Source organism: Takifugu flavidus, chromosome 16 (genome assembly GCF_003711565.1).
Source record: "Takifugu flavidus isolate HTHZ2018 chromosome 16, ASM371156v2, whole genome shotgun sequence".
NCBI classification, from domain to species: Eukaryota; Metazoa; Chordata; class Actinopteri; order Tetraodontiformes; family Tetraodontidae; genus Takifugu; species Takifugu flavidus.
The window spans coordinates 4,198,472-4,211,495 of NC_079535.1; the positions used below are offsets into that span (position 1 = coordinate 4,198,472).

Here is a 13,024-nt window from a genome sequence, read left to right on the forward strand (position 1 = left end):
CTTGGTTTCCATGGCAACCAGGCTCATGGCTAAGTCCTAGACCAACTGAAAAGGTGACAGCAGAGTACAGGAGGATGCAGGATTATGTCAATCTGTGATAATTAACTCCTCAAACATCATCTCAGAGAGGTCGAGTTTAATCCAGATGAGAGGTCAGTCGGGGATCAGTAGAGCTGGAAATATAGTAAAAAGATTAACAAATGCCTACCAGCCACAGGAAGGGTGTCAAATGCAGGAAATGTTACAGGGTGTTAACCGTTAGAGTGAACAGGACAGAGAAGAAGAGACGGAAACAAAATGAGGAAGAAACAAACTAAAGGTTTATTGAAGGCAGAAGATGCAAAAAGACAAGAATGGAAGGGGGTGGGAGCGGGGCACATACAGAGACACTCCTGTGTTCAGATAAGTTTAATATCTTTGTGTTACAAAACTTTTTTTTTTTACTTTTCCAGCTCTGGGGAGCTCAGAATAGGTCTATACCGATTTATCAAAATATACATGTTCTGAACGTAAAACAATAGAACCCAAATGATTGTGGTACAAAAAAAAGGGGGGAAAGAAACATGAATATATACAACCATGAAACCCCGCTTCATAAAATAACCCCACCCCATCCCCTATATATATGTATGTATATATATATATATAAAAAAGGAGAAATAAAAGCTTTGAATGAAAAAAAAGCATAATTGTCTACAGTCAAGGTCACAGGTAAGACTGTGGCTCCATCCTAAAGCAAACTCTACCCAAGAAGGCTCTTTGAAAAGTCAAACAAAAATGGGGAATGAAAGATTTTAACATCAGGTGACTTGTGTAAGGCATCCAAGAGGGGAACAGGAAATTGAAGCCTTATGTAGTTGTAGAGCGGGAATGTGTGTGTGTGTGTGTGTGTGTGTGTGGGGGGGGGGGTGACGAGACTACAAACAGCAGGGAGGAAAAGATACTTTGGTCCTTAACAGCAATAACTGTCTGCAGCTACATGAAGCTTCAGTTTATCGTGCATAATCAGCTTTTTTATTACAAAAATAGACAGAGACGTCTGTATCTGGTCCAAAACTAGTGGTCGAGGCTGTGGAGGCCGGCGCTGTGAGGCACGCAGGAATGTGACGACGTTTTTAAGACTTCGGTGCGACGCCAGCGACGCGTCGTTGAGGAAAAGTGCACGAGAACCTGACAGGGGATGGATGAAGACCATCCCATCCTGTGCTATCCTGAATTTAGAATTTAAGAAAAGAAATTGTGTGTATGTAGGATGCCCCTACGCTACCCTCTCAGGTACGAGCGCCTGACCGTCACGAGTTAAAGGCATCTTTACGGAGGTAAATACTCAGCCAGGAAAGTGTGGCGGCTTCAGATTGAGAACAAAAGGAAGTCAAGGCACTGTGATAGTGATCCAACCCAGCCACTACGTAGAGTTAAGTGTACGAGTGATACACAAGCTAATGATAAAAAGATAAATGAAGATACGTGTCCTTATATAGATCAACATAAAATAGATAAATGAGGCTCCAGCCATGCCCAGATGGGACACGAGCACAGGGCGAGAGACAAGAAAGATTCAGCTCCAGACCTGCCATCTAACCGAGCTACTTCACCTAGCAAAAATATTAGCATCTACCTGACGTACATTCATAGGTTCTACATACATATTACAGGGATATATGGATACAAATGTATGGATTAACATTGGTGTTTAAGATGGAGAAGAATGCCACTTTCCCCTATGCTGGTGGATATTAAAAGGCATCTTTACAAAAGCTGCGTCCTTTTCCAGGACTGAGCTTCAGGCAACCTGGTAGGGGCAAAGACAGGCACCGAGCCAGAGCTCTTGATGGTGACGGGGCAACAAAGTCCTCGTTATCAGACAGTGCTATGGATCCCCTCCAGGGAAGCGATGGGGGAGATAGAGGGAGAACAAAAACAGATAGCAGGGAGTAAATTGCTGTGTGACCTGGGAGTTGAACCCAAATATGTCTGGAACCGTTTGACTGGCCAAAGTTTCAGTGGCATTAAAAAAAAAAAGAAAAAAGGCACAGGTACAGACAAAGTTACGATTACTGTAATAAAAGGAATGCTCGAGTGTGTCCACATCAACATACATCCACGGTGGAGGGGGGGTTTGGTCTAAAGTGACAGTTCAGCTGCCCCTGCTTCACCTCTACAGACCCGCCTCGCTGCACAACGCTGCCCTGTTCACACAGGCAGCTTCTCCCTGGACGATGAGGCGTTCAAAGACCAGGAGTCGCTGCTCTGCACATGACTCAAGGAGTCCAGGAGGGGGGACTTTTAAAGGCTTACCTGCAAAAGTATGAACCTGTTTTAGATTGTAAAGGTTTAAATTGGGGGGGGGGGGAGGGGGCGTTCTACAGCGAAGCAAGTCCAGAAATATGCACAGGTCGCCAAATCTACTGAAAGCATCCCTGACAAACGCAGCATTCAGGCGGCAGAGACGTGACGGGAGGAAGAAAGGCACTCAGATGGTGGACTTGGAGAAGGACACTCGAAGGTGGTGGTTCTCTCCAAGGTCGTGGTTGTGGAATTTGATGAGGCAGTCGATGGCCTCCTCAACAGAGCCCATCTGGATCAGGGCCATCTTGTGGTCCTTCCTGTTAGACACAGAACGATGCATTTCTCTGGTCTCCCAGCAGGACTGCCTGCTGTTTCCAACCACCACTAAAGAGAACACAATGGATGAGTGCAGCCAGACTTACTGAAAGAACTTGAAGGCCTTGACGGTGGCTCCTGAGCTGGCAAAGAGCCTCTTGAGGTCATCCTCCACCACAGCAGGCCTGACGAGCAGAGGAGAAAACAAAAACTCATTCAAACTGCCAACATTTACAGGCATCGGGAGAAGCTGGCGCGAGGCTCACGGTATGTTGGAGAGGTGAAGCGTCGCAGATGGGGGGAAGATGTTGGAGTAGTTCTTGGAGCCTGGCTTCTTGAAGCGGTGCAGCGGGGAGTTGCTGTAGTCTTTTGTGAGGCCCTGGTCTTCGTGGCCCTCTCTGGGCAGCTGCACCGTGGTGTGCTTTGAAAACGTCACACGCATTTCTCTTCCGTGAAGGCGTTGGCCGTTCAGGTGGCTCATAGCTGAGGAAAGCCCAGACCGTTGGTCACACCGGGTTCACGCTACCATCACGCAAGAATTGAGAACATCTCTTTGCCATCAATCTCAAAGAAGGCCAGAGTGGAGGTACCTAGCTGAGCCTGGGTGCCATCAGACATCTGGACCAGCGCGTTCTCCTTTTTATTGAAAAGGATCTTGACTCTCATCACATCGCCATAAACGCCTGAGGAGCAGAGGGACACGTCAACACGAGAGCAACAAAGAGGGGGCGCGTCTGAGTCACAGCACAGCACAGCAACTAAAATGTGACTATTTTCAGATACCAGCTCATTTTCAGTCTATTCTATTACATCTTTGTTTAATTCTCTGCATCTCAATAGCTATTAAGACAGAAGCCCTCTAAAATTACAATTAGAGCAGTAAATCGGTCACACTTTGAGGGGGAAGTAATGACTAAAATGTCTTTTTCAACTGCATGGTAACTACTAGACTTGTCTCTTCCACACTTGCTGGGCTTATACGTTTTACCAAGTCCAGGGACAGAAAGATGAGCTAAAGCTCATACTAACGACACGTAATGATGCAGCTAAAGCTAATTACACAGACATTTATTTATCTGAACACTTCCGAAGACCAAGAACAACTCTTTTCTCCAGCATCAGTGTTATGTTAGATTACAGCTGCCTGAAATTGGCCCTGTGAAAGGGATTTTCAACAGAATTCAAACCATTTGACACTAAGTGAGTAGAGGCAGGTAGAATAAGTACCATGCAGTGGAAAAAGCAACAAAGAGCAGTAAAAACGGGGCGTAGATAAGTGATCGCTCTATGCGACAGGGCTGATTAAATGACCACATTAGAGGGCATCATAGACATGCAGGAATAAACTCAACATGCAAATACCCACACGAAAATAGACTCCAAAACAGACGACATAATCCCAGGGATATGTCAACTCTGATCACTAAAAAGCAGCAGCATTTTGTTGCTAGTGTAGAATTGCTGGGTGACGTAAGACAACCCCAGGGGTTAATAAAAAAAAAAAAGAATGGATTTGTGAGGCATAAAATTTGATCCATGTGTGATCGTAAACTTTAAGACCCAACCCCTCTACTGGTTGAGGCAAAATAGATGATCTCCACATGTCTACTGTGTTTCTTTAAATAGTTGTGGAATTATGAGGCTCCAAATGGCTAAAATGCTGCAACTTTGCATGGTATTCTCACCGTTCTGTCCTCACAGAAACCCACCACAATCAAAACCAGTCATACAAATTCAAGAACAACTGACACCCCCACCCTCCACAGCCCTACAGTCTGATGAGCCATCAGCGGTCTCAAAATAAAGCCATCATCATAAGACAGGACATGCCCACTTTGCAAGGTAACAGTAGTAATAAAAAGGAGATGAAAGGATGATAACGTACCGAAAAGAATAAAGAGGCAGTGTGGCGTAACGCTCTTTAGAGACAGCAGGGGGAGCAGCGGGGCCAAAAAAAGGAAGGGGGAGGGAACAGGGAAAAGAGACGGAGCAGTGGAGGACAGTGGAGTGGAGTCGGGACATGTCCGCAGGCCACAGGCAGCGAGGTCCACAGGAAGGCCACAGTACCATGGAGGAAGGAGAGGAGATGAGGAAGGAAGAGAATGAAGAGAGGACAAGGGAATTCAAACAGAATGACATGGAGGAGGGGACAGGTGAAAGAGGGAGGGAGTGGGGGAGGGGATGAAAACAGGTTGTGGACATGAGGTGGATGTGGGAACCAATGGTGTTTTTGTTGAGTTTGTAGTTTGTGGGTGGCGTCCAAATTGGGAACATTTTAAGAGAAATACGGTTGTGTGGGTGGAGGAAGGGTCGTAGTAAAAAGAAGAATGGCAGAGGGGAAGAGGAGGAGGAGGGGGGGGGGGCATTTGGTCATGGGTGTGCAGTCAGTTGGCGAGAGTTGAGGTAAGGGTTTAGAAAAAAAAAACAAAACAGAAATGGGGGCAGAGACAGAGGAGAGAGAAAAAGGAAGTAAAAAAAAACAAGGTCAGTATACACAAAGAAATGTAGTGCTTCAGACAGTAGAACTGGCTAAATTAAAATGCACTTTCACTATGGGAACACTAGGAGAAAAAAAAGAGAAAATAAGATTAACAATGAAATACAGAAAAAGGCAGAGACAATATGTACTTTCAAATATGACTACATCTGTAGTTTGAGTTTAAATTACAGTCTAAAAACAGTAAATGTGTCCAGTGTGGCTTAAAAATATAACATGTTCTTCATTCTAACATGTCTGTACATTCTACTTGATATGAAACACACATATGGTTTAAAAAGTAATATTGTCTCTCCACCAACTCAGGAATGATTTTAACTAATGGACAAAATGAAGATATGAAATGGTAAGTTGTTTTTTTTTTTTTTAAAAGAAGTTAGTGATTTGAATAAACTTAAAATTCACAGTGAGCAAAGTGGCAGGTAAGAAATGCAGGAGTTCTGGTCAAACACAGAGAGGTCCTGGAAGAAAAGTCTTCTCTTAAACTAAACTCTAATTACAATGCTGGAAGTACTGGTTCACCTGGAGATGGAGACACAACTGTCCAGGCCCAGAAGTGACAGATATCTTAAATAAGGCCAGATGTTTAACTTTATACCTAAAGCCACGCCAAGATCTGCCTAATTTGAGAGCATACTGACCTGAGGGTTGAGGTTGCTCACCAGCAGGACATTGTGTCCTGCGGTGGGAGTGAGCCCCGTGAAGCCGAGGCGGGTGGCGGCTGCTGCAGCAGCGGCCATACCACCGTGGCTCACACCCAGAGACGCCAGGGCAGTGGGAATCCCAGGCATGGACAGCCCTATAACACACAGAGGAATGACTTCTATTGATTATACTGAATTCAAGGTCTAAAGAAAGGCTGCAGTTGGAGAAGGAAAAGGAGCAAAAGCCAAGAGGCGAGAATCGAGTTGGTCTGACCTGCAGTCTGCTGGATGGCGAAGGCTGGCGGGAACGCATGAGCGCCACCATAAGGGGAGGCTGAGATTATACCTGGAGCAGCTGGAACGACAACATTCGGGGTTAGGGGAGGTCTTTAGTTGATGATAAGGAACGCTGGCACGAGTCCTACCGAATGCGGCTGCCATGGTCTGGGGGTCAAGGGAGGGCTGAGAGTCTGCGGTGGGCAGATCTGGGCGAGTGTAATCCCGGCTTTTGTCATTGTTGTATTTGACGTTGAGGCTGGTGAGTTTGGAGAAGCTAATTCTCAGGGTACAGCAGGCGTTGTAGATGTTCTGACCGTCCAGTGACTGGAACACATTTGACATCACAAGTTGACAGAGTTTGCTGCCCATTAACACAGCTCAGACATGTAGCTATCAAGGCCTTTATTAAAATACATTAGCCAAACTGCTACATATTTAATGAGCTGGTGTGTATTTCAGATCAATTATTTAAGTCTACCCGCTCCCCGACGGGAGAACAGACACGGTTGTGGCGACTCCCTGGTTCTTTTGGAATCAGTGGTCAAATTTCACAGTGGGACGTTTCAGGTGTGTCGGGGATATGGGGAACATGATACAAGTACAAAGTAAAGATGCATGACAAAAGACTGGCTGCACCAGTCTTACCAGTTTGGCGTGCTGGGCTGTCATGCTGTCCACATGTTGAATGAGAGCCTGGAACTGGTTGTTCTTTGTGAAGGTGATGATCTTCAGTACAGTCCCGAACTTGGAGAAAATCTGGAGGGTAGACAACAAAATAGTGAGGGTGGCTCGTTTAACACGGCTGATCAGAGATAATCTTGTCCAGCCAGAAAGCCTGTGCCCATTTTAAACAAAAACATGGCTTTACCTGGTGAAGAACTTCTAGGGTGACAGGATAAAAGAGGTTCTCCACGATGACTCTGAGGACCGGGCTCTGAGCGGCTGCACCTGCGATGCTAGCTGGGTCTGTGGGGATGGCCATGCTTCCCATCCCACCTCCGTGCAGAGCATTTACTGCCTGCAGAGCTGCCTGAGCACGCTGGGAGAGCGTGGTGAGGCCAAAGTGAGTCAGTGGTTGCACGCAAATTTAAAATAAACCATTAAGACGTTTATGAAAATTAAAGCTAATCAACCGTTTTATGTACTAAAGGGAGATTAAACAGTGGAACTGTATCCAGAAGTAATGAGTCTTTAACTGATGACGCATGTGTGACTTGGAGCTCTTACCACTTGGTTGGGAGAGTTGTCGGTCTTGAGCTCCTTGTGAGTGGAGTACTGCATGTAAATGGGGTGGTTTCTGATGTAGGGCGTGACGGAAGAGTAGTAATTCACCATTGTTTGAGCACACTCCTCACTGTTGAGTTCCAGGAATGCCTGAAGGGGCAAAGCAAAGAGGCGCTGCATTTCAACAGGAACACAGTGAGGGAGAGTCCCGCTGAGGCCTCTACATGTAGCAGGTAACAAGGATTTCACAGCAATTATTTCAGCAAAATCTAATTTCACATGTTGCAAAGGAGATCAATTTCTCCATGGAATTCCAACAGGAACAATTACTGTCCTTCTCATGAGGATGTGACTAAAGAGTCATTGTGATGGCTTCCAGGTGGGGCTAGGTCAGAAAATTGATCCCTGCCCCCCCCAGCTGCTGAGTAAATCTGCAGGTTCCTACCTGGTTCTTCCCTTTTAGCATCAGCAGATTCGTCACCTTCCCGAAAGGAAGTCCCAGTCCGATCACTTCAGCCTCATTTATGTCATTGGGCAGCTTACGGACATGGACCACACGTGATGGAACACCAGAACTGCGAACGTCACCTTTGAATTTTTTTGTGTCGTTGCCATTAGCTGCAGGGGGGGTGGGGGACACGACAAACACAAGCAGATACAATCAGGGAGGGAACAGAAGGATCTGGCTTGTCTTGAATAATGGATTGATTGTCATGGTAACGCAAACAAACCACAGGACAAGCGCCTCTATAAAAGGAATTCCCCCTCCATGGCAACCACCCTACCTGAGTTCATGATATAGGGTCCGTTGGATATGCAGGAAGAAAACAGTTCGTCGGATCCCCTCTGGAGGAAAGAACAAAGGTTTATTTCAGTGTTCCTCATTGACGACGCAGCAGGAGGAAGACGACGTTCTCATGTTACTGAGCCACTGTGTGACCGAGCAGGAAGTAACCTGATAACCAAAAGAGGATTGAGCAACCATGTGAGAACACCTTTGCCTGGAGTGAAATGGTCAGGCGGGTGCTGCTGTTTTAACAGATTTCAGACAGTTTGTCCATCACATAAACAGAACTGGGGATTAGTTTCTGGAATATACACGCTATGTTTGCATGCACGGTCCAAACGAGCTACGCTCAGAAAACCTCGCCTCTTGTCTTGTCCCAGTTTATATGCACAAAGTCAGAAAACTAACAGGATGACGTCCTCCACCCCCACGTGGTGATACGCGTTGTCTTGCCAGGTTAATACGTCCCCTTTCCAGTTGACACATTACATGCTGCTCTCCCTCATGGTCGTGTCGATTTTAAGAAGCAGACAAGAACGCTGTATGCTAACGACGACTTTAAGTGTTTTGTTCCGCGGCCATACACCAGTGGAGGTTGTGGAGCACGCGGTGTCTAATTTAGCTCTGATTAAGGTGCACACATATCGATTTCCCATTATAGATGTCAGTCAAATTAATGCGTTTTCATGCACTTCAGTTGTCCAGCTACGGTCAGACTGAGGCAATTATTCGTGTATTGGAGTGGCATGTGAAGGCAGTGAGCGATGCCCTCTGGCTGGCCAGGTTACCCTCAGTGGCCACCAGTTTACTGTCTGCTGAGCCAGTAGATATGAAGTGGTGTTCCAGAGCTGCATGTGTGTCTGTCTGTGGGAGATGAAGTCCAGCAGTCACAAGAAGCAGCTCAGCAGTCTGAGCTCCACGCCGCTCCACAATGGCGGTCCTGTTCAGGCTCAGACTGGGGGCATTGTTACACACACATACGGAGCCCCAGACACAAGCTGGGAGTTTAAGAACCCTTTATCTGGAACTGGTTTAACAGGTCTGCACGAATTCTTCTTCACCTTGTGAATCATGAAAGGAGGGAGTCATTTTGTCATCTTGTTTAGAGCGACATCCATTTTCACCGTGCGCTTGTGTAGATGTGTGCACATCAGCTCCTGGAGTTGTATAAACTGACCTTTGACTTCCAGATGGTCTGTCTGAGCTGCTCTATGAGACCAACTTAGAACAACAACTCACATGCCCCTGCCCGAGGATCGAGGTAGACAATTCTGGACAGAGTTGAACTTCAAACTAAGTAAATTCAGGATACAGAACCTGGGAGTGCAGCGCCTGGCTAATAACATGAATGAAGTGGTGCTATAGTTAGCAAGAGAAAAATGCTAGCCACAAGAAATGAAGGAAGTGGTTGTGGGCTGACTCAACAGCTGCGTGGGAAGCCTCACATTGTCAGTCAGCAGATCAGCGGCGCAGAGGAAGACATGGAGAGGGCAAAAACATATCCCAGTGTGTGCCGCTTTCCTGTAGGACTGGTGGTAATCGCCCTGCAGCAGAAACTTCCGTATTCCCCCACACTTTTATTAAAGCGGAGATAAGAAATCCAGTGCCAATGTCACATATAGCATGTGTGTCACAGCATATGTGTGTTTAAAATGCTAAAGGCGCACCAAATGGGTGTTCCAGGCCAGCGCTCCAAACAGACTATCCAACATATGTCTTATACACCGCGTGTTTGAGGGTCTCGGTGGAAGGATCGCTAGTCGAGGTGGCAGATTACAAACGAAGAGTCCGGTTAAAGAATAAAGGTGCTGGGAAAGTTTTCCACTAACAACAGGACCAATGGTTTGGACCAATGGAGCAGCGGAGTACAGTAAAGCAACGTTAGTAATCTACTGGTTGAGGATAGATGATACAAGCATTACAGCATCGGGTGGTGTAAGACAAGGCTGTGTAGTATAGGGAGTTGCTTCATGTTCAAAGCTCCCTGGCCTTGCTCCTTCAAAGGTCAAAGTCTCTCAGAGCCTTTCATCATCACGGTGCTGTAATGCAGGAAACCAGGTGTGTCCCAACTAGCGCGGGCTGCGGTTTGACCACATTTTGGTTTGCGCCAGGGGGCGGTGTTGGGAGAAATTGACCTCAAGGGCTTTGGCAGAATGAAGTGATCTGACGCCCATCTCGGTGTTACTCTGTCGTGTGTTGACAGGTAACTTCATTTCATGGCTCTGACCAAGGCTGGTGTCATTGCTTAGCAACAGAACAAAGAAAACAGGTAAAAACATGTTTGCTTGGCTTTTGTAGGGGGTGCACGGAGCTTTGCCTCACTTGGGGGTTTTTACAGGGGGGGGGGGGGGGGTTGGAATGTAACCGCGGAATGCCAGACGCTCTGCCCAGACGGAATAATTAGAGATTCCACCAAGGCAGCGCCCCATAAATCAGCATCACCATACCCGGTGAACGGGACCCAACCAGAGTTAAAAAGCAACCAAACCAAGGTGCTATGCTCATTTTAGCTCAAATACCCCCGATGGGACGCGTCTCTTTGTTGCACTGAGTTAATTTCAGTTTAAATACAAAACAGATGCAAGCCATCTTCACAGCAGATTTAATTTGAACCATATCACGCGACCCGTCCACTGCTTCAGCGAAGCAGCAGTTTGGGGATCAGAATGTGTGTCTAAACTGCGTTATGACCTTTGCCCAATACGGCCAAATGTAAACGAGGGCGATTCTATTGCCCCACCTACATAGCTGCTGATTCAGACGGCACTTTATGGAGGCAGGAATGTCTCACAAATTATGGTCTGCCAGAAATAAGGGGGGAGGAAAAGGAAAAGCTGCTACTAAAGGTGAGCAAACATTATTTATCAGAGAAGCGTGAAAACACCACCTGCACCTGGCCACCGACATAAATATGCTCCTTTGACACGGCAGTGCTGTAATTGGTTTCAGAGGAGCTGATCAGGGAGTCGTGTGAGGCGGCTTGTGAAATGAGACTGAAAATAGTGGCAAAACCGGCTTCAACCGCTGCTTTACCAAGATTCCAGAGAGGCTAATGGGGTCTTAAGGAACACGTAAAACAAACAGGAAGTGTAATTTCCTAACAGCCACAGAACCCAGAACAGGAAAACTCAACACTTCACACCAGAAACCAGTCCGACGAATGATCAAAGGGGATTTTGGCTTGTGTTCCCCAAATGTGTGGTTTTAAACTGAAATAGTCTGGGTAGCAATTCTGTAAATAACCCAGGAAGTGGAAAGCGGACTGTTTAAATCCTTAATTTCAGCACAGCTTTTAAAACAGTAAAAAGTGCAATGTATGTGCTAATAATTGTTCTGGCAACAGAATCCATATATTCTTTTAACAAGACGATAGAAAACTGGGGGCCTACCTTTGTGCCAACTGATATATCATGGACACCGCTGTGGAAAGAGGAAAATGCAAATTGTCAGCAAAGGTAAAACAATAAATCCAACCACCACATGATCCAGCTAAACTCTAACAAACCATCTAGGCTCCCATAAAAAAAAAAAAAAACACACACACATTTTGTAAAGGTTAATCAATCAGTTTTACATCGACTTCCTGGTCCAGATACGAGTACAATCACGAAGTTCCTGATTCGCCTTTATTAAAAAACAAACAAACATACACACACAAACGTGCAAACGCATGAAACTGCCAACCACTTACTCAATTTCAGCGACGTAGCCAGATCCCAGAGGGTACAAGTCAGTGTCTAGGCGGCTGTGGCACAAACACAGGAGCAAACTTCAGACCAATGAAACGGATCTTGGGGAACGCGCATTCGGACGCTAATCCGCCCGCGGCCCCTTTATATTGCGTCGAATTCGCTCCGCCGACGGAGGAAAACGGGACCGTGGATTTAAAAGACTGGCTGCCGAGTGTGCGTCGAGAACAATGTCCCCGGGGGAGTCAGAGCAGAGCGTCCAGGCCAGACATCTCCAACATGGCCCTCGCGCTCCGCGCAAGACTGAATGCGGAAATGAGACACGTTGCTTTAGCTCGCGCTCGAGCTGCCGTGAAAGCAAGTTGCCAAGGTAGTTAGCCGCGGTACCGCGTCAGAGTCCGCGTTAGCACACCGACGCTCCGCCGCGTCTTTACCGAACGAAACGCCTCATTCTGAACCCTCTTGAAACCAACTCGCCTTAGTATCGCTCCTACAGTCACACAACGAGTGTTCGAGCGTTGATACAAGTAACGGCGGCGGCTAGCCCTCGCTAATTCCGCTAGCTTCCGCCCCTGCTAACTGTTGCATGTTTAGGTGGAAAAAAACAGTTTCAAAACTTTCCCAGTGTCTCGCAACGCGCTACGGGATCGATTCATCTCCCCGAATAAAGCGAAGACGGCAATAAAGTCCTCCGCCGGCGGGTTCACTTGCATAAAAGGCAGTCTTAAGTGTCGTTCTTTTACACTTACCCGTCCATTGCACAAGAAAAAAAATGCAGCTCTGAGGGGAAGGTAGGGCGGCAGACTTGCTTGATTTTCTTACAAAATGGCTGAACACACGGAGGCGAGCGCTGATTAGTCCAGGCACTTTCAAGAGCCAAAAGTGGGCGGGGCCACGGCCAGACTCGGCTCCTCATTGGACAAGACGGCGGTCCTATTGTGAAAAAGACGGACGCGGCAAAAAAGAGCCAGAACTTGTATGGGCCGCGTTCGGTTTATCTTTGTGCGTCGAAAACAGACTGATACAAGAACTAACTAACTAACTAACTAACTGACTGACTGACTGACTGACTGACTGACTTGTAGAGAAAAGGGAAAATAATAAACGGAAATAATGGGCAAATAAACGGTTTAACGTTTTTTTTTTTCGAACCCGTATTTATTGTGTGCTGTATGTTACATCTATGCCACTTGTTTGGTACAGACAATTAGGTGTGTGTTAAAGCGATTGAAATCGAAAAAGTTCATTTAGAGTTAGCTCGAGGGCTCAGATTCTTAAGAACACTAGTCGTGATCGGATC

General features: G+C 46.5%; 1 protein-coding gene across 1 annotated transcript; it reads right to left on the minus strand.

The window, feature by feature from the left end:
• Positions 1-298: 298 nt before the first annotated feature.
• Positions 299-12,687, minus strand: LOC130513137 (polypyrimidine tract-binding protein 1-like). Its single transcript, XM_057011747.1, has 16 exons — positions 12,474-12,687; positions 11,727-11,780; positions 11,425-11,455; positions 8,034-8,094; positions 7,694-7,866; positions 7,252-7,398; positions 6,893-7,063; positions 6,670-6,780; positions 6,171-6,348; positions 6,020-6,100; positions 5,743-5,900; positions 4,490-4,523; positions 3,195-3,287; positions 2,871-3,087; positions 2,712-2,789; positions 299-2,606 (listed from the first exon to the last, which is right to left on the minus strand). The coding sequence occupies exons 1-16, from the start codon at positions 12,638-12,640 to the stop codon at positions 2,474-2,476; spliced, it is 1,887 nt and encodes a 628-aa protein (XP_056867727.1). The 5' UTR covers positions 12,641-12,687; the 3' UTR covers positions 299-2,473.
• Positions 12,688-13,024: the final 337 nt, after the last annotated feature.

Excerpts from the sequence above, each read along its gene's own strand:
- LOC130513137 (XM_057011747.1), bottom strand. The coding sequence starts at position 12,640 with ATGAGGAGCCGAGTCTGGCCGTGGCCCCGCCCACTTTTGGCTCTTGAA. Across the intron at positions 5,901-6,019 it reads CGCCATCCAGCAGACTGCAG|GGCTGTCCATGCCTGGGATT; the intron begins GTCAGACCAACT and ends TGTGTGTTATAG. Across the intron at positions 3,088-3,194 it reads TGGCACCCAGGCTCAGCTAG|CTATGAGCCACCTGAACGGC; the intron begins GTACCTCCACTC and ends GGCTTTCCTCAG.